The sequence below is a fragment of the Canis lupus genome, chromosome 9, assembly GCF_011100685.1.
Source record: "Canis lupus familiaris isolate Mischka breed German Shepherd chromosome 9, alternate assembly UU_Cfam_GSD_1.0, whole genome shotgun sequence".
NCBI classification, from domain to species: Eukaryota; Metazoa; Chordata; class Mammalia; order Carnivora; family Canidae; genus Canis; species Canis lupus.
In genome coordinates, this window is record NC_049230.1 from 48,535,979 (window position 1) to 48,560,729 (window position 24,751).

Sequence of the window (24,751 nt, forward strand, 5' to 3'; positions counted from 1 at the left end):
GGGCCGCACTAGGTGTCCACTGGGGTCAGGAATCCCCTGGGGCGGGCAGGCCGCGCACCCTGGAGGGAGTGCCTGCCTTCCTGTGAGGGTTTCCGCACCCTGGGCCCCATCTCTGCAGGTGGGGGTGCCCATCCTCAGTGGAGCCTGCCACTTCACCTGAGCCCTGACATGGGTCACTCCTTAGACACTCCTCGGCTGCCAGGGGGTACCAGGTGGTCTCCAAGCTAGGCCCCGCTCTTTCTCGTGTGACACCCCTGAGCAGCCCATTGCCTTTGTCATGTCTAGAAGACATGCTTCTCCGAGTTGCTAGGGCTTCTCCAGCTGGTGGACACTGCCCATGCGGAGGCCAGGGCTCCCTGTGTCCTGCACAGAGGTTCCTGGAACAGGATGCAGGGCTGTCTCCAGGTGGGCTAGCCCTGTCTCCCTCCTGGCCACCCTTTTGCACCCATGGGCATGGCAGCTGTGACAGGATGGGAAGGTGCCCGCCATGGAGGTGGGGCATCAGCAGCACGTCCTCTCCACGCCCTACCCCAGAGGCACCACTGGGGTAGCCAATAGAGGGCCACATCCGCCAGTGGGGCTGCCCATGGGGTACCCTGCGCCCTCCGGAGCCCTGAGACTGCACACAGATTGGAGGCTCTGTTTATTAGATGTATGGCTGTGCACAGTGCGCTCACCGTGTCTGCTCCCTCAACCCTCTTGGCCACAGCCGCTCACCCCCAGAACCTTCTGAGATGCTCCCCAAGTGCTCTCTGTCGCGGGGGGGCACCCCTCAGCCCCTGAGGCCTCTGCGCTGGCCCCGCCGCAGCCACTGCTCACGTCTGGCTGCTTCCACCCACTCGCCGATGAGCCTGGCCTCAAACCTGCGAGCCTCCCTGACGGATGCGGGGTCTTCTGGGTGAGATGCTCTAAGGAACAGGCAGGGGGGCTTCAGCTAGGCAGTGGGCCCCAGCCTCACTGCACCCCACAAGCAGCCACTGGTCCCGCCCCACACAGCACTCCTCCAGGCAGTACCGCACCTGAGGTCCAGGTGATGGGCTCCCCCCTGGATGGTAATGGCGAGGACCGTCGCGCTCAGGTTACTCCGGATCTGTGGGAAGACATTCGGTCCACTGCCCCCCTGCCTGCCGTTCCCTTGTCCGCCCTGCAGGGCTGGCCCACTGCAGAGGCAGAGACTCCCATGTGAGTCCGTGGCCTGAGTGGCCTCCTTAGAAAGGACGGGAGGTTACAGGACCACATGTCCGGTCACACCAATTAGGGGAAGGGGTGCAGGGTGGGGGGGCGGTTCAGCTCAGATTGAGACCTTGGGGCCATGAGCAGCATAGGGCTCTGGGCTCAGTGGGTGGTCTGCTCAGTCTCCCTCTCCCTCCACCCCTACCCAAAATTGAGGAAGAACCATTAAAGGGAGGAGGAAATTGGAGTTAGAAGGAAAGTGAAGGCCGCACAGAAGCTAGGTGTGGAGGCTGGCCGACAGCAGGGAGTGCCCCCTCACCTCCCCCACCCCCCCAACCCCGTGCACCAAGGCTTGCCCCGCCCCTAGCCCTGCCCCCCCTGCCAGGATGCCCCGGCCAGGCCTGGGGGCAGCCTCAGGCCATGACTCACCCCACCCCCTGCCCAGGGGTCCAGGTCCCCGTTGGAGAAGAGGATGTTGCTGGCACCTCTGAGGTCTAAAAGGGACAGCGCAGGTGTGAGCGGTGAGTGGATTGCGGAGCAGAGTCGGGACGGAGGGAAGGATGCCGCCCCCTCAAGCCTCACCGTCCCCCCCGAAGCTGGTCTGCAGCCAGTCCCTCCGAGGCCACACGCCCCACGTGTCCAGGCAGTACTGCTGGCGGAGGGCGTCAGTGAATGGCAGCTCGGGGAAGAGGTCTGTCACATTGTTGCTGGAAAAGGTCAGGTTGATCTCGGTGCAGGCCTGGGGGATGCACCGCACGTGGGTCAGGCCGGTGGGGTGGGCGACCCCATCCCGCACCTTAGACCCAGGCGGTCCTGGGCAGCGAGCACCCCCTTACCTGGTAATCCCAGGCTTTGGCATTGGGGCCTGAGCCGCAGCCCGTAGGGTCTGCACAGGCCTGGTACTGCAGGTAGATGTCATAGCAGGGCACGGTGCCCGAGGAGTTGTACACCAGACCTGGGGGACAGGGGTGTGGGACCCGCAGCCTGGACGCCCACCTCGCCCCCTCAGAGGGCTCCCGCATGCCCAGGGAGGAGTGGGGTTCCTGGGGTCTGGCCTCTGAGGGTAGCTAGGGGACCCACTTGACATACCCCTCCCAGCAGGGCAGGCTGGCTTCCCTCCCTGGACCTCTGCGAGAACCTGTGGACAGAGCCCCCCAAGGCCGGGTAGGGACTGCATGGGGCGTTGTTGCTGCTCACCTCATGTGGGCCTCGCCCCCAAACCCTGTCCACCCCCCACGTGGCACCAGGCCCAGGGCTGAGGGCACACGCACCTGCCAGTGCTCTTAGCCCCTTGATGCTCTGGCTCTCACTCAGCAGCCGGTCACAGCCGACCTAGGGATGCCACCAAAGACCCTCACTCGGCCTGCTGCCCCTCCCAGTGTGCCCTTCCCTGGTCCCAGGCCCCAAGTGGCTGTGAGGCTCTTGGGCTGCTCAGCACCGGCTGGCCCAGGGCCCTCCCCAGGTCCCAGCATCTCCTTATGCCCAGGGGTGGGCGTCTTGCCTTGACTGGGTTGGCAGGAAGGTGCGCAATGAAGTGGGTGGGGTATGGGTAGTCCATCATGGCCAGCACAGTGAAGGCGTTCCGGGCAAACCCAAAGAGCTGGGTCAGGTCCTTCCGGCTGGACAGGGGCTGGCAGGTGCCAAACTCCCGGCTGACCACGTCACAGGCTGCCAGGAGACGGCGAGACAACAGTCTCCTGAGGCTGCTGGCAGGCATGGGGTGGGGGACTTGGGGCGGGGGGAGAGGTGGTCGCAGGCGCCAGGGGGGCTCCTCACCTCCCTGAAAGCACAAGTCCTGGATCTGCTGGAATGCGTCCCGCACACCCTGGGCACACTTGGGACTCTGGCCCTCAAAGTCCTGGGGAGAGGAGGGCAGTGGTGCCGCTGCTGCTGCCACCACTGCCGCAGCCTGACCCACCCCAAGCCCCAGGCCCCTAACTCACCGCTGAGACGTCCCGAAAGAACTGGTAGGAGTCACCGAGGCCGGCCACAGCCACCACAGGCGCACTGGCTGCGAGTGCCCCGGCCACGAGATGGGGGTACTTGATCCTCATGTAGGCGCTCAGCATCCCCCCGTAGCTGGGTGGGGATACAGGGTGGGTGGGGGGGACACAGCCTCCTTGGGACCCTTCCTCCCTGCTCAGAGCTCATGGTGCCCCCAGGAGGACCTTCTAGATCCCATGGAAATCCTGGCCTTAGGGCCAGGTAAGCGTTTGTAGCTGCAGAGAGTGAGCTGGGCAAGGACCCACCTGCCACCAAAGGCAATGGCAGGGCTGTCCTGTGCCCCGAGGTCCCGCCGCAGCGCGAGGAGCAGCCTTGCGAAGTCGGCCAGGGCCTGTTCCACTGTCAGCAGCTCCGTGTACCCGCGCCGTGTGGACTGCTCCCCAAATGGGAGTGACTTGCCGTAGTAGCGCTGCAGGAGAGCAGCAGAGGGCTGAGCCCAGGCCACCCACGCCGTGGGCCCCTGACCCCCTCACCCCCCCCCCATGGTACCCACGTGCTCTGCGAAGATGACCAGGGCCTCTTGCTGTGCCGCCAGCTCCAGGATGAATCCCGAGTTGTTGGCGAAGGACCACACATTCCCCTCATTGCCCGTGTAGAAGAATATGGGCCCCTTGCCCCTTTTCCAGAACTTCTCTGTCCGGCGGAGGCAGGAAGCAGCGGGTTAGGGGCCGGGGCAGGACTCCAGGGTCCCGGGACCCCCAGTGCAACCTCACCTGACACCAGGAACCGCTGCTGGAAGGTCTTGTTGCCAAACCTCTCGAAGTTGAAATGGTCCAGAAGCTGCTCAAAGTAGCCCTCCCAAAAGTGGCTCTCCACACCCCTGTGGGCTGCAGGGGTGCATGCGGTGCTCAGCACAGGGGGCCCAAGCAGGCAGGGCGGGGGGTGGGGGCGACGCCTGTGGGCCCACACTCACCCCCAGTCTCCAGGCTGTGCAGCGCCAGCACCAGCAGCAGGGTCAGGGCCCTGGGCAGGGTTGGCCGGGGCTGGGCGCCCATCTCCGCTCGCGGCTGTGGGGTGCGGTCACATGATGGGCGCACCACCCTCACGTGACAGCCTGGGCAGGGCCTTCCTTCCGGGCCCCAAGGTTCCTGCACCCACTGGGTCGCCACGGAGACTGTCGCCATAGGGACGGGGACGCAGGAAGCCGCAGTGGCTCCAAGCCCTGGTGCTGGGATTGGGAATGTGTGCGCGGCCACTTGCCCCGGCCCTCCAGGGCCCCTGCGGAGGCCCTAGCGCCTGGCCACATGGAGAGCCCAGGAAGCGGGACGGTCCCTGCTGTCCCCAGGCTGCTCCTTCTGCCATTAGGACCCCCAGGCCCCTGCCAGCCTCCGGGCCACACAGCAGCGCCCCAGGCGGAGGGATCCCTTGAGCCCTGAGTGGGGGGCTTGGGAAGACGGGGCAGCGGGGGGGGAGGGGCCTCGGACAGGAGGCCAGCAGCCTTATCCACACGACGGGAAGGGGCAGAGGCCTTGTGGCCACAGCAGTGGTGTGCCGGGGGCGGGGGGTGTGCAGCGCAGGGGTATGGCTGCTGAGACTCTGCGGCATGGCAGGGGGAGAGGCACCTGGCCATGGCCCCCTCTGCCTACTGCCATCACTGCCCCTCCATCAGATGCGCCCCAGGAGGAGCCACCTGTTCCCCAACATTCCAGGCCTGGGCTCAGGTGAGGGACCAGAGCAGCTGAGCCACCCTGCCCCAGCTTCACAGAGAAGGGGAATTGCCTGTTCCGACCCCCAGACTATCCCCAGCAAAGCCTCCAGTGTCCCTGGGGCCCCCCACCTGGTGTGGGACAGGCCCGGGCGGGGTCCTGCCCTCGCTGCAGCCTGGGAACCCAGGACCCCAGGATGGAGCTGGGCTGAGGCAGGGGACTGGCCACAGGGGGACATGGCCACCCCGCACACTGTCCCAGGACGGTAACTGCGGCAACCAGCATGTGGACAATGACCGTCCATCATCTCACATCACCACATGGGTGTGGTCACCCCATGGTCACCAAGTGCCACACCACAATCACTCCACAGTCTCTGCCCCCATCCCATGCCCTTGTGTCCCTCCCCTCCTGTCCCTCCTCCCATGTCCTCTTGTCAATGCCCTTATTCCTGTGTTCCTGTGTCCCCATCCCTGTGGCCCTGTGGCCCCACATCCCCCTGTCCCTCTGTCCCTGTGCCCCTGTGTCCTCGTCCCTGTGTCTCTGTCCCTGTGTCCCTGTGTCCCTCATGTCCCCGTGTCCCTATCCCTGTGTGCCCACCGTGTCCCCGTGTCTCTAGTCCTATCTGCCCACCCTTGTGCCCCCGTCCCCGTCTCTGTGTCCCCGTCCCCTGTCCCAGTCCCTGTGTCCCCGTCCCCTGTCCCAGTCCCTGTGTCCCCATCCCCTGTCCCAGTCCCTGTGTCCCTGTGTCCCCCTGTCAGGTCCCTATGTGCTTACCTTCTTGTTCCCGTCCCTGTGTTCCCGTGTCGCCATCCTGTCTCTGTGTCCCCAAGCTCCCATGTCCCCGTCTCCCTGTGTCCCTGTTCCTGTGTCCTCGTACCCGCACCCAGGGCTGCCTGTCCTGTGTTGAGTAGAGCGCTGCCCTTGCGGGGTCTTCAGGGCCTGTGCAGGGTAGAGGCCAGGACAAGCCCTGAGGGCTCACAGCTCCTCCCCCGTGCCGGGGGGACAGCCTCTCCTCCAGCTGCTCCTACTGTCCTCTCAGCTCAGGAGCCCTGACCCTGACGGCCCGAGCGCAGACGCACCATGTCCTCTCCGAACCCTCCCCGCAGCTCCTCCGTGCGGGGGGCAGCACCGGGAAGGCCCAGAGAGGCGAATTTTGACTCCCTCTGCCCGTCCTGCCCACTGGGCAGCCCAGAGCACGCGGGTACGTCTGGGCGTCCAGAAGCCACCCTCCAAGCTGCACAGGGGGCCAATGACGTTGGGGCCACAGCTGGGTCCTGATCCCCCTCCACGGCCCACAGATTTGGGGAGCCAGCCCCTCCCAGCCACCTGCTCTGCCCCCTTAGTCCTCAGAGCTACAAGGAACGGGGCGGAGCTGGGAGGCAGGAGACCCACGTGGGTGCGTGTGCTGTTTGGAAGTCGGCCCCATGAGCAAGTATGTGTGTCACACACACTATGACGTGCCCTCCACCATTATCCAAGGTGCCTTTACTTGTCGTTAAGCATTAGTTTTTTGTTGTTGCGTTTTAGAAATTAAAGAAAAATGTATCTAAATTCTTTATCAGATACGTAAGTTACATTTTCTCCCTTTCTGTGGGTGGTTTTTTCCATTGTTGATCTTGCCTTTTATGCACAGTTTTTTTTACTAAGTCCAACTAGTTTGGTGCTTGTATTGCTAAGAACCCACTGTCAGACCCAATGCTTGAAGATTTGACCCTGGGTTATTTCTCGGAGTTCTGTTTTTAGCTCTTTGTTTTTTAAATAATTTTTATTTATTTATGATAGTCACAGAGAGAGAGAGAGAGAGGCAGAGACACAGGCAGAGGGAGAAGCAGGCTCCATGCACCGGGAGCCCGACGTGGGATTCGATCCCGGGTCTCCAGGATCGCGCCCTGGGCCAAAGGCAGGCGACAAACCGCTGAGCCACCCAGGGATCCCTGTTTTTAGCTCTTTGAGTCATTGATCAATTTCTAGTTAATATTTTGTATGTGGTGTGAGTAGAGGTCCAACTTCATTCTGTGCATTTCAAAATCCACCTTCCCATCATCATTTGCTGAAGACAAAGTTCTTTTTCTCCTTTGCAAAAACTCAGTTGCCACATATGTTGATTTCTGGACTCTCCCTTCACTTAAGCCAGCGTCACACAGTTCTGAATACTGCACCTTTGTAGTAAGTTTTTATATTGGGCAGTATGTGTCCTCCAACTTTGTTCTTTTTCAAGAATATTTTGGCTATTTGGGGCTTCTTGCAATTCCATATGAATCTGAGGATTGACTTTTCCATCTCAGCAAAAAAGGCTGTTGGAATTTTAAGAGGGGTTGCACTGAATTTGTAGACTATTTCGTCTAGTATTGACATCTTAAAATTAAGTATTCCTATCCATGAACAAAAGGTATCTTTCCACTTATTTAGGTCTCCTTTACTTTCTTTTAGCAGTGTTTTCTAGTTTTCACGGTTCAGGTACAGCACTTCCTTGGTTAAATTTATCCCTATTTATTATTTTAGGTGTTCCTTTTAGGGTTTTGTTTTTTTAGGTAAACTCTACACCCAACATGGGGCTCAAACTTACGACCCAGAGATCAAGAGTCGCATGCTCTGACTAAACCAGCCAGGTGCCCCAGTTCCATGTTATTTTAAATAATATAAATTTATTTTTATTATTTAAAATAATTATTCTAATATTTTTTAATTTAAAATTTAAAACTGTTCCCTGCAGGTGTAAAGGTACATAACATTTTGTTTTTTTAATATATATATATTTTTTAAGACTTTATTTATTTATTCATAGAGACGCAGAGAGAGGGGCAGAGGCACAGGCAGAGGGAGAAGCAGGCTCCATGCAGAGAGCCTGACGTGGGACTTGATCCCACAACTCCAGGATCATGCCCTGGGCTGCAGGTGGCGCTAAACCACTGCGCCACCAGGGCTGCCCGGTACATAACATTTTGATTGCTGACCTAATGCCTTGCAATTTTCCTGAATTTATTGGCTCTAGTAGTGTTCTTATGAATCCTTCTGGATTTTTCTATACACAGGATCGTATCACAAGCAAATAGTTATACTCCTTCCTTTCCAATTCAAATGCCCTTTCTTTCTAGCAATGGTGAGAGCAGGTATCCTTTCAGCTTTGTCTTTCACTATCGAGTATGAGGTCGGCTGTGGGTTCTTCGTAAATGTCCTTCATCGTGGTGAGGAAATCTTCTATCCACAGTTTCCTGTTTCTACTGTTGGCTTTTATCAATTGCAGTGATCATGTAGGTTTCCCATTTCACTCTACTAATACAGTCTACTTCATTGATTGTTCCTTTTTCCTCCGGAAGTCAGCGTCATTCCATAAGCACGATGCCCCGGAGGTCCACACAAGTCGTTGTACCAACAGATCATCCCCTTGTATCCTGTTGTATAGATTGTTAATTTCCTTATAATGAACCACTCTTGTTTGCATTCTCAGGTAAATTCCACTGATCCTGGTGTAAAATATTTTAAATATACTGTTGGATTTGGTTTATCAGTTTATTTGCTAAGATTTTTGCATCAATATTCATAAGGAATACGGGCTTATAGTTTTTTTATTGAAATGCATCTGGTTTTCATGTCAAGGTAATATTGGCCTCACAGAATAAGTTACTGTTTCCCCTTCTCAATTTTCTGGGAGTTTGAGACAGATTGCTGTTAACTCTTTAAAATGATATTTTACAAGATTTTACTTATTCATGAGTGACAGAGAGAGAGAGGCAGAGACAAAGGCAGACTCCATGCAGGGAGCCCGATGTGGGCCAAAGGCAGGCGCTAAATCACTAAGCCACCCAGGGATCCCCTAAAATGATTTAAAAAAAAAAGATTTTTTTAAACATTTAAAAAAATTTTTAATTTATTTATGATAGTCACACACACAGAGAGAGAGAGAGAGAGAGAGGCAGAGACAGAAGCAGGCTCCATGCACCGGGAGCCCGACGTGGGACTCGATCCCGGGTCTCCAGGATCACGCCCTAGGCCAAAGGCAGGCGCCAAACCGCTGCGCCACCCAGGGATCCCCCCAAAAAAAGATTTTTAAAGTAATGTCTACCCGAGACGTGAGTCCCAAACTCACAGCTCCAAGATCAAGAGTTGCACACTCCGCCAACTGAACCAACCAGGGGTTCAAACTCTTAAAATGTTTGGTAAAATTCACCAGTGAAGCCACCTGGTCCCTGCCTTTTGTTTGTTGGGAGGCTTCATTTCGTGATTTTTTAAAAACCTATTTGGTTTTTTTTGTTTTGTTTTGTTTTGTTTTTTTAAAGATTTTATTTATTTATTCATGAGCAACACAGCAGAGAGGAGAGAGAGAAAGAGGCAGAGACACAGGCAGAGGGAGAAGCAGGCTCCATGTAGGGAGCCTGACGTGGGACTCAATCCCAGGTCTCCAGGATCAGGCCCTGGGCTAAAGGCGGCGCTAAACCCCTGAGCCACCCGGGCTGCCCAAAACCTATTTGTTCAATCTGTTTGTTCTAAGTCTGTTGAAATTTCCTGTATGATCTAAAGCTAACTTAGGTAATTCTTGGATTTTAGGGAATTTGTCCATCTTAAAAAGATCATCAAATTTGTTGGTGTACAATTTTTTACAATATTCTCTTATAATCCTTTTTATTAATCTTTAAGGTTACTAGTAATGCCCCTGCCCCACTTATAGTTCTGATATTAGTTGTTTGCCTTCTGCTTTGCATTGTCATTTTTTATCAATTTTGTTGATATTTTCAAAGAACCAACTTTTGTGGTTTTGCGGACCGTCTCTCCTGTTCTCCTCTATTTTACCTCCATTCTGCTCTATTATTTCCTTCATTCTACAAGCTTGGAGACTAGTTTGTTCTTCTTTCCCTAGTTCCTCAAGTGCATAGTTTGGTAATAATCGGAGTTCTTTTTTTTTTTTTTTTTTTTTTTTTTTTTAGTAAACTCTACTCTCAATGTGGGGCTTGAACTGATGACCCTGAGATCAGGAGTCACACATTTCACACATTTCATGGACTGAGCTAGCCTGACACCTGGTTTCTTCCTTTTCCTTAAAAAAAATTTTTTTTTTAAGATTTTATTTATTCATTCATGAGAGAGGCAGAGACACAGAGAGGCAGAAGCAGGCTCCATGCAGGGAGCCTGATGTGGGACTCGATCCCAGACCCTGGTATCACGACCTGAGGCAAAGGCAGACGCTCAACCACTGAGCCACCTGGGCTCAATCTTTTAAAATGTATTACTACCTGTTTTGTGTCCTAATATTGATATATCCTCAAGAACGTTCCACGTGCCCCTAGCGTGGACATCCTACTGTTGTTTGGACTGCTTCCATATGTTGGGTCTCACCAGTTTATTGTGCTGTCCGTGTCCTCGACTTCCTTACTCATATTCTGCTAGATGCTCTATCCATCATGAACGTGATTCAGTGAAGTCTCCGCCTGTGACTAGAAACCTGCCTGTTCTTCAATGCTGCCAGTGTGCTTCATGTGTTGTGGAATCTGCTGTTTGGTGCATATCTAACTTTTGAAATCTTTTATTAGAATCTTGTTTTATTTGTTCAGATACAACAAAAGCCGTATCTATCTTTCCCTCTCAGAACAGTGTTTGGATTCAAGTCCACTTTCTGTGGCAGTGGCAGAGCCAGGGCAGTCCTCTTTGGTCACAATTCAGGTGGATTAGACTTCACCACCCTCCCACCTCCGATCAGCCTGTATCTCTGGGGCCATACCCAATCTCTCCTAGGCAGCATATAGTTGTATCATACTGTTATTTTATTTTTAAGGTTTTATTTATTCATGAGAGACACAGAGAGAGGCAGAGACACAGGCTGAGGGAGAAGCAGGCTCCATGCAGGGAACCTGGTGCTCCAGTACCAAACCCTGAGCCAAAGGCAGATGTGCTTAACAACTCTGAGCCACCCAGGTGTCCCATCATATCGTTATTTTAGTTTAGCCTGCTAATCTCGGATTTTGATTGGTGTTTCATCCATTTTCACTTAAGGTAACTCCCAATGAAACTTATTTTTACAACCTCGCTCTTGTTTTGTACATGTTATGCCTTTTTTGTCCTTCATTTCCTCCATGAACTTTTTTTTTTTTTAAAGATTTTATTTATTCATGAGACACAGAGAGAGAGGCAAAGGCAGAGGGAGAAGCAGGCTCCATGCAAGGAGCCCAACACGGGACTTGATCCCAGGACTCCGGGGTCATGCCCTAAGCCGAAAGCAGATGCCCAACTGGGTGTCCCACTGTTTTTTCCTTAAAAATAATTTTTTTTTAGTGAACCTTTTTAATTCCCTTCTCATTTCCCTTTGTATCTCTTAGGTATGTTCATTGTGGTTACCATGGAGATTAATTACATCTAAGACCCTCAATTTGTAATGTACTTCCAGTGGACATGAACTTCACTCACTAACATGTATAACCCATCATTTAAACAACTCCAACCTACTTCTTTATGTTACTGTCATCACAAATTACACTTTGTACATCGTGGGCTCCCAGACATAATTTGTAATGAGCTTTTATGTGTATCTGTTAAGTCCTGTAGGATCAAAATTGGGAGTTACAACAAAAAACAGGATACTGGTGTTTGTATTTCCCCAGTTCTGTCTTTAGCAGAAACCTTCATTTCTCCCTAGAGTGTTGAGATACTACCTAGTGTCCTTTTGTTTCCACTTGAAGGATCCCCAGGAGCACTTCACGCACACCAGGCTGACTGGCAACCAGCTCCTTGGCTTTTACCTGGGAAGATCTTAAATTCTCCATTTTTTGAGTCAATTTTGCTATATATAGAATTCATAGTCTTCTGGCCTGTTTGTTTATAAAGATTAGAGAGAGTGCAAGCGAGCACGCACCCACCATGGGGGGAAGGGCAAAGGGTGAGAATCTTAAGCAGATTCCCCACTGAGCAGGGAGCCCAACGGTGGACTCAGTCCCACGACCTACTAAGATCATGACCTGAGCCAAATTACATGTTGAACATTTCACTGAGGCAGCCAGGCACCCCCTATTTTGGGGGGAGAAATTGGCTGTTGACCTTACTGAAGAGATTTATGCATCACACGTTGCTTCTGATTACATCAGGATTCTTTCAACACTATCTGCTCTGGGTCTCTGAATTGATTCTACAAGGAAGTCACTTAAGTGTCTTGAATTCGTAGATTTATATCTTATGACATCAAATTTGGTAAATTTGCATCACTTTTTCAAATATTGTCACGCCCCTTTCTGTCTTCTGAGACTCCTATGGTAATGCACACGCAGGGCCGACTCAGGATGGGGCCCTGGGGGTCCTGTGGGCTCTGTTCACGGTTCTTCATGTTCTTCTTCCACTGCTCAAATCAGGGGCTGTCAGTCCCACTTCCGGGCCCTCTCAGAACTCCTTCTGCTATTGGCCACCACTGATAAATATCCCAACTACACACTTCAGCAAAAGACTTATTCCTCTTGATGATTTCCCTTACCAATATCCTCAGAGCACACAAACATTTCCTGATTTGTTTTATCACCACATGCATGTTTTGAGTTTTTAGAGCACATTGAAGAACCTTCTTAGTCTTTTTCTAAGAATTCTCATATCTGGACCTCTTTAGGGATAGTTTCTACCAACTAACTTCATTCCATTAAATGAGCCATACTTTTTTTCCTCATGATTTGGTTATTGCTATTGTTGAAGACTGATCATGATGGTTCTGCCTCCTTTATGTTTCTAGGGAGAATCAGAGGTTGGAGCCACCTCACTGCCATGCTACAGACACCCACTCCACTTCCTTGACTATACTCATCTTTGCCATGATACTGAAGTCCCGAATTGCATTAACTTTTGTACCTTATAAACTGTAGCAAAAGTTAATGAAAAGCAAAACTGGGTTTAATACTCCTCACTACCCACTGTTTGCTGTTTGTCTGTTTCCAGGAAAGGCTGGCGTGAACCTTCTGTTCCCAAAGAGTGAGCATGTCAACTTGTACAATGAAAGGTAAGTTACACACAGTGTTAACTTCTGTATGGAAGATGGCAGTATGATCTGGGACACAAAGATGACATCAACGGACTGAAATCTAGATGTCCAAAACAATGGCTTTTTCTCAATCTACACAAAAATCATTCAAGGAAGAGATCCACTTACCAACATGGGAAACTAATTTATGCTGCCTGGAAAGTCCATTCCTTGGCATGGTCCAGGAGCAGGATGAACTGGTCCCCCACCTCTCCTGGCACCCCCTGCAGGGCCAGGAGAGGATCCCTGAGTCCAAGTGTAAACACCACAGTCCGCCAGGTGCACTGAGACCCTCGGACCAGCATACGTGCCAGCTCTGAGACTCCAGGCTGAGCCCCATGTTGGTACGTCCCTTCAGCTATTGTCTCTGAACATGATGTGGGGGGACCCAGAGCAGCCCTGGAGATACCAGGATGGAAACGGGGCCGGGCACCAGCAGACGAGAAGATATTTGGGTATTCGGAATGTAAACATGATTCAAGATTCACAGGAAGAAGGAAAAACTCTCCTCTAGTGGACAAGACAACCCTGAATCACAGCAAGCACGTGTCACAACTGAGGCAGGGCCCACAGGGGCATCACACCTCCCTAGGCGGGGCCCAGATGGGCAAGGGGTGAGCCTCCGTGTTGAACACATAGGTGTCCAGGCTGAGCAGGTCTGGGTCATCAGAGAAGAGCAGATACAGGTACTTAAGCGTCTCCCCCAGAAAAAAGCTCTCCATCTTGTCCCTGGGCTGGGGATTGAGGGGATCCTGGACGTTGCTGATGGAGGAGTAGCCACCCGAGGGGACCTGCGCAAGAGGCAAGACCATGGCGTCAAGGCTGCAGGCACAGGCAGCTCCCCGTGCCAGCCTCGGCCCGGGGGTGAGGCCCCGGCAACCAGAGGAACCCCACCCCAAGTCTCCCTGCCTCACCGCAGTGTGCCCTACGCGGGCCAGGGCAGGGTCGGGGTGGGGGACCCCAAGGTCCACCAGGGAACTGGCCCCCCTCAGCGGAGCCAGTTGGCCATGGGGCCTCCAGACACCCCCTCGGAGATGCCAGCTCCTCTCGAGTGACCCGATGGCAAGCGCCGCCTCCCAAGGCCCCAAGGGCACCCGAGGAGCCCAGAACCCACCGCCTTCCACACCACAGGGCAAAGGACAAGCTTTGGCTCTGCAGGGCAGGTGGTGGGCCCTGGACAGGGCATGACCGTGTCTGAGCCATGGCCCCGATGGCAGGACGAGAGGCGCCACGGTCCCAGTGCCATCTGGGGAGCAGGGCCCCCGAGCCCATCCCGGGGTGGAGGAGGGCCGCCCAGGCCACACGGAATATCCGGGGAGGATGCGCCCCGTGCATACCAGGCCGCCGCAGGCGCCCTCCCCACACAAGCAAGCCCCTCGGGACGCCCCAGCCCCCGAGACCCTGGGTCCCACGTGCCCTGAACTCCCGAGGTCACGGTGCCTGCCCTCCCAGTCCCAGCCGCTCTGGGCCAGATGGCCGGCAGGCAGCTCACCCGCGTGTACGTGTTGAAGCTCTGCAGAATTTCCCAGCCCCAGTCCTGGTACTTGCGGTCCCCCGTGAGGCGGTACAAGTAGAACAGGCTCTCCACCGTCTCGGGCCGCAGCAGGTTGTGCCTGTCGGCCGGCTGTGGGGGCGGGGGGGCGGAGGGGAATGCGGGCTGAGCTCAGGCCAGGCCCCCAGGCGCCCCCACACCCCGGCCCTGCTCACCTTGACTTGCACGTCTTTGTGGTCGTTCTGGGGGTACAGGTTGAAGTGCACGATTTCGGGGCTCAGCCCCGTCTCCATCTGACGGTTCATCTGGTAGCAGGTGTCCATGAGCGCCCGGGCCAGCTCCATGTGGTCGGCGGGCAGGCCGTGGTGGGCGCCCAGAGCCAGCGTCCCTGGCAGGAAGCATACCAGGTGGTCCTGAAATCAGAGCAGGTCCTCACCACTGCGGAGTCTGTGGCCGCACAGCGCAGGGGGCATGGCGCCGACAACAGGGCTGGCGCTGCCTCGGTTCCACACAGGCAAGGGACTCCCCGTGGGCCCAGCATCTGGCGCTCCACGTGAGCGGGGGGAGCGGGGGAGGGGGGAGGTAGCGGCTGGCTCCCCTGGACCGACCCCGACCCCAGACACCCCCGGGCTTCAGCGGGACCCATAGTAGGAGACCAGCAGTGACCCCAGGGCAGAGGGGACACGGAGAGGCACGGGGAGGGCCCTGGTGCCCACTGCGGACCTCAGTGCCCCTGTGACTGCGCCCTGCTGTCGTCACGGGAACGGGTCCGGGCCACGCAGCCCTGCCTGGACCTGACACAAGCAGACCCGAACCGGGAGAACTCCCGCTCCACGGCTGGGCTGCCACCGCTCTCTGCAATGTCCTGACTCACAAAGCCGTCCGATGGGAGTCCAAGGCCCCCCACCCACCCCGGGTCACCCACGTGCTCACCATCTTGGCGCTGAAGCGGCCGTGGGCCAGCTCCCCCACGAAGGTGAGCTTTCTGGGCTCAGACCTGCGCAGCAGGTGCCTTCTGATTCCCTCGATGGCTTCCAGGTAGTCTTCTAGCAACCTGAGCAGACAGGGGGCCCCCTCAGCGCACGCCAGGCAGGCGCATGGCCCCCACTTCCCCGCCCCGCGATCGGGCACGTGGCCGTGCGGTGCCACGTGCATGCTAGTGGCCCAGACGCCTGGCCCCGTCTGGGGTGGCATCAGGCCAGCGCAAGCCGAGGCTCGTGGCCGTCGGCGGCGTGGGGCACAGGGCTCGGCCCTCCGCTCCCCTGGACGGGAGCGTTCCTCTTGACGCCCCCCCCCGAGGGGCCCCCCAAGACCAGCCTCAGCAGGGCCCCAGGACCCACATGCCCACCACGGCTCTCTGTGCCGGGATGCCCTCGTCTCTGCCCGCAGGGGTCAGCCCGCAGCTGCCCCCCAGGGGTCAGGGGTCGCTGTCACCCCTAGGCTCGAGACCTCAGGAACATCCAGTTCTCTCCCCCGTGCCATACAATGCACGATGCAGTAGCGACCGCATCGCTCTCCGGGTAAGCGTGCGTTCTGAGCGTCAGAACAGTAAGCGCCGGGTGGCCCAGGGGAACCTGGCCACCTGCGGCTGGGGAGCATGTGCGCAGGGGGAGGTCTCCACACCCCAAGGATGCCTGTTCGGCCAGGCCAGGCCAGGCCCCAGGCCCCCTCCTCCTCATCCTCGGCACAAAGGCCATGGTTGGAAGAAACACGTTCCCGAGGGGGGCCGAGGCTGGGCCGGCATGGCTGTGGCTGCCTGGCCAAGGACCGGGGATCAGGGGGCGTGGGGACCCCACCCCAAGGCAGCAAAAACCGGCCTCACTGCGTCTCCTGCTTTCCACCCTGGATCCACTGCTTCAGCAGGTACTCGTAGTAGCTGTCGGCCCTGGCTCCCAGAGTGAACACGCCCATGTGCGTGAAGAGGCCGCTGTGCGTATTGATGAACATGGGCACCAGCCCGTCCTTCTTGCCCGACAGGGAGTGGACATGCCGCGTCACCTCCTCCGCAGCCTCCTGGGGCAGACGAGGGGGGAGCGGGGTGAGCGAGAGAGCGGGTGGCCCGTGGCACAGAGGGGCTCCGTGGGCTCGTCCCCTCACCCCCCGCCAGGACTGACCCGCTGGGCCCTGCGGAGCAGAGAGCAGGCCATGATCCCGGCCATGGCGCCCTCAGCCTGGATGCCCTGGGCAGGGGGGTTTCTGAGACCCGCCCGGGCGGGCCCCACAGCGCTGGGCCCGTCTGTTCACGCACGACTGCCTCGATGCCTGGGCAGGGGCCACAGGCCCGGTGATAGGACTGAGCTCAGCCGCAGGGGGCTGTGCCTCGAGACCACAGCCCCGTCCACACCACCTCCGGCCCAGGCATGGCCGTCTTCTCCCACTCGCTGGAGAGAAGGCAGGCGTGTCTGCTTCTGCGCCCGGGCTTGCCATGCGTCCACCCGGTGACTCCTGAGCGGCCACAAGACCCAACGGCCTCAGCTCCTCTCAGCTCGCTCGTCATCCCAGGTGGCTCCCCGCAACCAGGCTCCACAGCTCTGTGCGCATTTTGTCACCACGCTCAGGACCCCGCACGAAGACCGGCAGCCTGGCCTCTACCCCACACAGACGCCCACGCTGACTCATAGATCCTCTCAAGGCGGAGGGGCCCGCACACCACCCATCCCCCAAGGACACAAACACCTGGGGCGGCCCGCATTGGAAATGCCGCAAGTCATGGTTACGGAAACCGCATCGAGCGCGAGGCACCCTGACGCGCCCGCTACGATGGTCACGGGAGCACGGCCCTCACCCCCCATGTCCCCGCCCCCGTCGGAGATGACCCGGCGCCCCCCGCCGACGAGCGCCTGCACAGGACATCACGGGATCCGTCCACAAGATGGGGTGCTGCTGGGCCACGGACAGGGGCGACCTGCACACGTGCCACGACACAGACGTGTCCGGAAATGCTTTCCACGCAGATGACAACGTCGCGCGCGCTAAAAGGGCCAGACGCGGGAGGCCTGTGCTGCAGGACCTCGCCCACGCCGGATGAAAAACGGAGAGCCACCCACACGCACACGGCTCGCTCTGTGGTCCCAGGCCCCAGAGGGCAGGAGGGTGCGTCACGGGCGATGGATCACCTCTCAGGGGGGACGTCGTTCGGGACTCAGAACGTGGCAACCGCTGTGCCCGAGGAATGCGGTATGGCTGCACGTGGAGAGCCTCGCATTCTTAGCACGTGACCCACATCTCAGTGTCTCAAGAGAAAGAGGAGAACGAACGGCACAGCGTGCCGAGTGCAGAAGCTGCCCAGGAGGAGCGCGGAGGGACGAGGACTGCCTGACAAAGATGCTGACAGCCAGGCGGGGAGTCCAAAAACCACCACCAGGCCCAGAGGCCACACAGCACAGAGCCACCTAGCCCAGCCGACCCCAGGGGTACTGGCACCCTCCCCCCAACACCCCCGCTGTCCGCATGCCACTGCGGCACGTGGGAGGCCGGCAGGGGGGGACCCTGAGGACGGGGGCCCGGGTGATGCCTCGACGCCCCAGCATCCGTCATCAGGGAGGAAGAGGGATCCACTGAGAGCAAACAGGGACCGACAGAGGACACGGGAGGTTGGTGTCACCGCGACCCGGGGTCAGGGTGCACCCCAGCCCTCGCCCCCTGCACCCGCCGGGCCCATGCCTACCTGAAACTTCTTACTTCCCGTGAGGCGCGAGAGCTCCCGGAACTCCAGCTGAATGCTCGTGACCTCGGCCACCGTGCTGTCCGAGGTCCAGCGGGGCGGGTGGGCGGCCCCAGTGCCGATGTTGACGTCGGAGTACGGGATCTTGGAAGGCGTCTGGAACGCAGGCATGAGCCGATTCCCAAAATCTTCCTGACACAACAACATGGCGAGGCGTCAAGGCTCCCTGCTGCCCGGCGGCCTTGCCTCCGTCCCATGACGCCACCCTGGCCCTGAGTCTGCCCAGTTATGGGGACGTGGGACCTGCCAGCTTCACCCGGCCTCGACGCACCATGGCCGCAAATCGGAGCTGGCCCCGCAGAGCTCCGAGAGGAATTCCCTGCAGGTCGCGGTGATACAGGCAGCGCTAGGCCAGCTCGTGCGCACGTGCGCAAAGGAGGCCCCACCGGATCAGGGGTGGGAGATCTGGGAACGGACCCCCCCACGCCCCCCAATCCCTCGAGCCGAGAAACAACTGTTTGCTCACTCGCTGGGACTCCTCTCCCCGCAGCGCGAGCCGGCCCGGGCTGAGACACTCACAGCCTTCCTCAGGAAGAGCTCGTCCCCCGACAGGTGGTAGGCGCTCAGAAGCCCACCAAGGATCCGGATTGTGCTCTCAAACAGGTTGACGTCCACATCTTTCTGAAACCGTAGCTTCTTCGACACCCACTTCCTGGCCTCTTCAAACTCTGAGACGTGAAACAGCGAGGGTAGGGGAGCCCGTTGCCGGCCTCGTGCCCCGGGGCCTCTCCCTCGGGGCTCTGTGCTTCCTCCCATCTCTCTCTCTCTCCCACAGGTTTGCGTGTCATGGCCTGCGGGCTGGGCAGGAGCCCTCACACCCCCCAGGACACAGATAAGACGAGCCGGCATGCACTCGGGCGCTCAGGCAGTCGTCATGAAAGATCGTGGCATCCGAGGCCGTGGGGTCACCTCACAGGAGGCGTTGCCTCCTTGGATGACTTAACTGGACTTCCTGAGATCGGCTCAGAGATAACCTAGGCTGGTGATCCCACGACCACCCGATCCGTGTGGCTCCAGGAGGATGTGCGTGAGGCAGAGACCCCGGTGCTGATGGCCTCTCGGGTCACGGGTCACCTCCCGCCACAGAGCCCCTTCTGGACACCGCGGAAGCACTGGCTGGAACTTGCTGGGGGGGGGGGGGGGCTGCCCTGTGGGTCCTCGGGGGCCTGACGTCAAACAGCAAAGCAGCTGCCTGTGCACGGCAAGTCCACTCCTGTCACCCACGAGAAGGAGAGCACGCCAGAAGGAAACAGCAGCGTTTCCCCCATCCGGGCACCGTTCACCCTCCCTTCTGCCCGCCCGAGTGTCACCCGAGGAGAATCGGGGCTGTGTGTTGGGGAAGGAGCGGATACCTTTTTTCAGACCCAAAATCCACATGGTGTCCAGAGCGTCAATCAGGGTCAGGCCCAGGCCAAACCACTCACTGAAGGACCTGGACACAGGTTTCAGCTCATCATGGCCCCAGGCGAATTTGCGGTATCCGGCCCACGCGTGGCGGAAGGCGTCAATCACAGCTCTCTGACGCTCGTTTGGGGAGGCTAGAGAGAGAGAGCAGGTCACAGAACCAGCGCGGTCAGGGTTAGACAGACCCTTCTGCAGCCCCACAAGGAACAGGGCCGGGGGGCACCGTCCAGGGCTACAGGGCAGCAGTGGACGGCGCCGAAGGTCGGACCCTCACAGCTGGACCTCGCCAAGGTGGCAAGGTCTCAACCACCTGGCCTGGGCCTGTCGCCTCCACCCTCTGGGACTGCAGGGAACACGCAGCGAGCGGAGACCCCCAAGGAGGTGGCCCAGCACCTGCACAGGATCCCGTGGCTTCAGGGGTACCCCGTGAGCTGGCTGCGGGTAACCTGCACAGGGCGCCTCAGCTTCAAAGGGCCCCTTTCGCGCCCTGTCAGCCCCGGGCACGTGTATTTGCAAACAGGAAGTCCCGTGGAGCAGACACACCTGGGGCCCCCCTGGAGCCTTTCTGGGGGACCTGCGACTGCCCTCCACACGTAGGAGGACAGGACCGAGTCACACAGTCACCAGGTAGACGAGACCGTGCATGTCGATGGCGTCACTGCACGTGCTCTTCCCACGGGTCTGAGGCCCATCTGGGCGGACAGACGTAACCTTGGCATCCGTCTGCAGAGCCCCACGATCGCTGTGTCTCCCCCACATGCCTGGGCCACGTGTCCCCCCGCCCCCTCCTACGGAGGCCATGGCAGCCGGGTCCAGAGGGTCACTGCCTGGGCCCCAGACTCAGCTGGCCTGGCGCAAGCACCCAAGGACCCGCTGCATGAGGCCGTGGTCTGGGCCGTCACTGGCCTAACCTCAGTTCTCCGGTCCGCGGGGCAGGGACACCACCAACAGATGACCTCAGAGAATGCCGTGAGGACCGAAGCAGGCAGGCCACCTGGGGCTCACAGAGTGCCAGCGCCCAGAAGTCCCTCGACTACTGGTGTGACCACGCAGGGCCCCGCACAGCTGCTGGGACCCAATGGGCCTGGATGGAGACGCTGAGGGGCGACCGCATCTCCACATCCCCCAGGCCCCGCCGTGGCACGGGTGCAGGCTGGAAACGAGCCTCCTGCCCACCCGGCGGCCCGTGGCTCCAGCGACAGTCGGGGCCCAGTCAACGGGCTACTGAGGAGCCCCGTGTCCTCTCCAAGGCCCTAACGAGAGCTGTGGCCTGCCTGAGGGTCTGAGGGTGACCAGCACTCGGAGGGACGGCAGGCACTCCAGCACACGTACTGCACGCTCATCCGGGTGTCCACGTACCCTCTCCGTCACAGCGTCCAGGTGAGACCCAACGGGGTGCAGGTGGGGACTTACCTGCTGGGTTCTGAATCCTGGGGGCCTGGGAGGAAGGCCTGGCGGGGGCCTCTGCCTTCCTCGAAGGAAGTTCGGTGCCGGGCTGCGGCTCAATCACCGCTCCCCTCCAGCTTCAGGGACAGAAGGAAGAGCCACCAGCCAGCTGGAGGGCGAAGACTGCCAACGCCCCAAGGTCCCACTGCCCAGCCCTGGCCAGTGCCTTGCCGCCCTCCGCTCCAGGCAGGGCCCCCCCTCCCAGCCTGAGCCCCCCCACCCCCGCCTTCTATCCTGCCTGCTCTGAAAGGACAATATACTTAAGCATCACGCTCATTCTCCTTCTCTGGTTTTCAGAAACCACCAAATACAGCGGCCTCAGCGTTTCTGCACACGCAGCCCCCCGCATGGTGCTCCTCGTACCTGACCACCGTTCTCTGCGTGCTTTCCTCCTGATGAGCATCGCCCACCGCCTCATCCCTCCGCTTGGTGTCTCCCTGCCTCGGGTCCTCGGAGTCTTTACCGGGGGCTCTAAGATGCAGGTTGGGTGGTCCCCGTCGGAAATGCCTCTGAGGCTTCTAGATAAAAATATAAGTCACCCGTGAAAATAGTTCAGTTGCCTACGAGCTGCGTGCTGTTCCTTCCCCGCCCGGGACGCTCTCCCTGTCAGGCCCACCCCCACGGAGCGTGTGAACTGGCTAGAAGCACACAGCCCCGGAGGAAACTCCCTCTGTGTTCCATCACCACTCGCAGCTTTGGCCAGGAGATCCTGACGTGTGATCTCCTGGCCCCGACCAACTGAGACGGAGACCATGCCAACGGGCTGGTGCAGCCCTAGACGGCTGGTTAAACTCCAGGTCCGGGATGTTGCCAGGCTGTCACGGATCCTAAAAAGTAGCAAGAAAGGGTCAGGACCACGTGTCTGTGGACGGAACCAGAGAGAACACCGTCGCGGTCCAGCGCCCCAGGACTCTTGCACCTCATCCTCGGGAACGGTGCAGTGGGGGAAGGCGCCGGGTCACGGATGGAGTGCAGGGGCCCGGGAACAGCTGGTCCTCAACACAGGGCTGGATGAGGCGCCGCCTCCAGAGGACAGCAAGGAGGCCCACTTGGGAATCGGACAAAATCCCTGCTTCTTGGCATCCACAGAATCCGTGACGCTGTTCCCGTTGTATAGACGCAAACAACATAGAGCCAGGAACCCCGTGGCCAAGAGAAAGGGGTCCGGCTGAAGCAAACCACCCAGGCTGACCCAGGTGTGGGGAACCAGTGCTGGAGCCTGAGCAACAGACGAAGTCCAAGCGGCCTCCATGAGGAGCTCCGTGTCCCGAGGTCTGGACCAGGGGCCTTACCGTCCAGGCCCCTGGTGGACACCACGCACTGGATCACTGACCTCCCAAAACAGCTCTGGGAACATGTCGTTCGGTGGGGAAACGTGCCAGGACGGCTCCACTTTCGTTACAATTACGAGAGAGCCCATATGTAAAAGAACGACCAGAAGAAGTGAAAAAAACACCTGCTGGCTCTACAAGGGAGAAGACCCGCTTTTTTACATACAATTTCCAGGTTATGACACTTTGGAGAGCTGCGTCCTGCTGCTCACCCGGGCAGCCCCGCCCATAGGGCCCGGCCTGGACCAATCCCAGCCCCCCTGTCCCGTCCAGATGTTCTGACGCTTCAGCTCCCTGAGCAAGCCCACCTCCCCGGCCTTGGGCACTTTTGTTCAACTCAAGCCCTGCTCTCCTGAGTCCAGCCAGAACCAGCAGAGTCTCAGCCCCAGTCATCGATTCAGTGTGCCACCCTCACTGGGGCTCCCGTGACTGGGGCACTGGCGCCAGCCTCATCCCTCACGGTGGCCACAGCCCTCTCCCTCGCAGGATGTATACCACGAGCCGCCTGCCTGCCCCGCCAGCCCGTAGCTCCTCGCGAGGGGAATGGGTCTGTTTTGCTCACCAGCTACCAGAGGCTCTGGTACGAGAGGAACAAGGGAAAGAGTATTCCCCTTTCCCGCCCCAAGCATCATCCTGCCGGCCCAGAACGAGGAGCATGAGCTTCAAACATCAACCCCGCGGTGAGACAGAAAATTCTCCCCATCTGTTGGAAACCCCTGCGGACAGACCCCAGTTACACCTCGGTTCCAAGCGCACATGTAGTTCAGCTACAGTACCTGAGGTAAGGCCCCCTGCATGTTTTCTGGATGTGCATCTGCTTTCTGAGGAGCTGGCAAGACGGGTGGATCTGCTGGTCTCGTTTTCTGCTCTTCCGCTGACCTGCCGTCCACGGCTGAACAAGAGAATAAAAACAAGCGTTTTGCCACTGGCCACACAGCCTAGTGGAGATTCAAAGTGGGTCGTAGAGCACGACATCGCAGCAGCCGTGATCCCTTAGGAAAGGACGTGCCGAGACCTGAGGAAGGTCATTCAAGTGAATCCCAGAACGGCCAGAGGGAACCCAACTTTTCTCCAAGCGCTAGCAGTTGTGGTCCTTAACCCCAACCCACGCCCGACGAGCAGGGCGTCTTAACCTCCTCCCTCTCAGGGAGTACAAATGGTAGCAGGCAGGCCACAGGCCTGAGCCGCCTGCAGCGCCTCCTCAGCCTTCCTTGCTGCCCCTCAGCACCTCACGGAGAAATACAGCAGGATCCCCTGCAGGCTCACCAGGACTCTGCCCGGGGCCTTTCCAGAAACGGTAACACGGGGAGGAAGTTGGGGAGGGGGGTCCCAGCAGAGCTTGGGACCATAGGACCTCCATTTCTCTGAGAGACAGAGGGGAGGGAACGCGGGTACAGACAGCAGATGCTGAGGAAGCTGCCATGGACAAACGGAACTCACATCCCCGTCTAGCCCCACGGCTGACAGTGCTCCCGCTCCTGGTTGCCTGGACTTCTCGCCCACCCGTGGCCCGCCCCGCCCTCAGGGATGGTGCAGCTGGTACCTGTCCACTGGTCAGCCACGCTGATGTAGGACAGGAAGCCACAGAGCATCAGGAACGTGAGCGAGAAGAGTATCACGTTCCGCTGCAACCTCGACAGCTGCTTCCATTTCTAAGGCAGGCACGGGGAAGGAGGCTTGTGACCGGAAACAACAGCACCGGGACCCCGGTCCGCTGCGGCCAGTTCGTTCCCGCGGCCGGAGCAGGGGCCCTCTCGGCACGGACAGGGACGCCGGGAGAGCCGCGCGCAGGAGCCCCGCCTACCGCCCGGCCGCGGCCGAAGGGACCCCGCCGACTGCCCGGACGCGAGGTGTGGACGCCCCGAGCCCGAGACCGCGGCGCACAGGCCGAGCTCCTGACCCGCCGAGCTCCGGCCCCAAAGACGGCTGCGGGTCGGCGACCCCGGGACCCCGCGACCCCGGCCCGGACCCTCACCCTCCAGCACGAGCGCCGCCGCCAGCTTTTGCTTCCGTCGTAGCTCTGGCCGAGGCTCAGCGTCACCGAGATGAAGTCCCGATGCGGCGCCGGCGGCGGCAGCGGCGGATACATGACAGCGGCGGAGGCGGCCCGGGGGGGCCCCGCCCCCTAGCGGCGTCAGGAGGCCGGGCTCTGAGAGGGGCCGGGGGCTCCGCTGGTCCGACACCTGTGGGCAGCCATCGCAGCGGCGTCCACACCCCGCCCATCGCGTGCGCCGCCAATGCGCCTGCGCCGCGCCCTCCCACCCCCACTGCGCCTGCGCGCGCGTGTTTACGTCCCACGGCGTCGGCGCACGGCCGCACCTGCGCCGTGACCTCACGGCCTCGGCGCTCGCCCGCGCGCGCCTGCGCACAGCTCGCCCGCTCGCGCGCAGCCTCGGCCTGGGCTCGGCGTGGGCTCCGGGGAACCGGCCGGCGTCGCCGCGTGGCGGGGATTCCGGGGCCCGACTGCCCCGCCCGGAGCTAGGTGGGCCGCGCAGCCCGGCGACAGGACGGCGGCTCCCCGCGTCCATCGTCGAGGCGCGACGA

At 58.9% G+C, this 24,751-nt stretch overlaps 2 protein-coding genes across 2 annotated transcripts; both read right to left on the reverse strand.

Annotated features, from left to right (window-relative positions):
• Positions 1–626: 626 nt before the first annotated feature.
• Positions 627–4,316, reverse strand: DPP7 (dipeptidyl peptidase 7). Its single transcript, XM_038548687.1, has 13 exons — positions 4,091–4,316; positions 3,891–4,004; positions 3,671–3,810; positions 3,423–3,586; positions 3,117–3,252; positions 2,950–3,031; positions 2,675–2,841; positions 2,445–2,505; positions 2,010–2,128; positions 1,756–1,912; positions 1,603–1,667; positions 1,020–1,090; positions 627–908 (listed from the first exon to the last, which is right to left on the reverse strand). Exons 1-13 carry the CDS (start codon positions 4,299–4,301, stop codon positions 773–775), a joined length of 1,623 nt encoding a protein of 540 aa, XP_038404615.1. The 5' UTR covers positions 4,302–4,316; the 3' UTR covers positions 627–772.
• Positions 4,317–11,961: 7,645 nt separating this feature from the next.
• Positions 11,962–24,438, reverse strand: LOC119873342 (endoplasmic reticulum mannosyl-oligosaccharide 1,2-alpha-mannosidase-like). Its single transcript, XM_038548685.1, has 13 exons — positions 24,183–24,438; positions 23,751–23,859; positions 22,984–23,099; positions 21,240–21,394; positions 20,844–20,953; positions 19,379–19,564; positions 18,546–18,694; positions 17,970–18,158; positions 16,125–16,315; positions 15,236–15,356; positions 14,518–14,715; positions 14,303–14,434; positions 11,962–13,601 (listed from the first exon to the last, which is right to left on the reverse strand). The coding sequence occupies exons 1-13, from the start codon at positions 24,294–24,296 to the stop codon at positions 13,389–13,391; spliced, it is 1,983 nt and encodes a 660-aa protein (XP_038404613.1). The 5' UTR covers positions 24,297–24,438; the 3' UTR covers positions 11,962–13,388.
• Between the last annotated feature and the right edge of the window lie 313 nt (positions 24,439–24,751).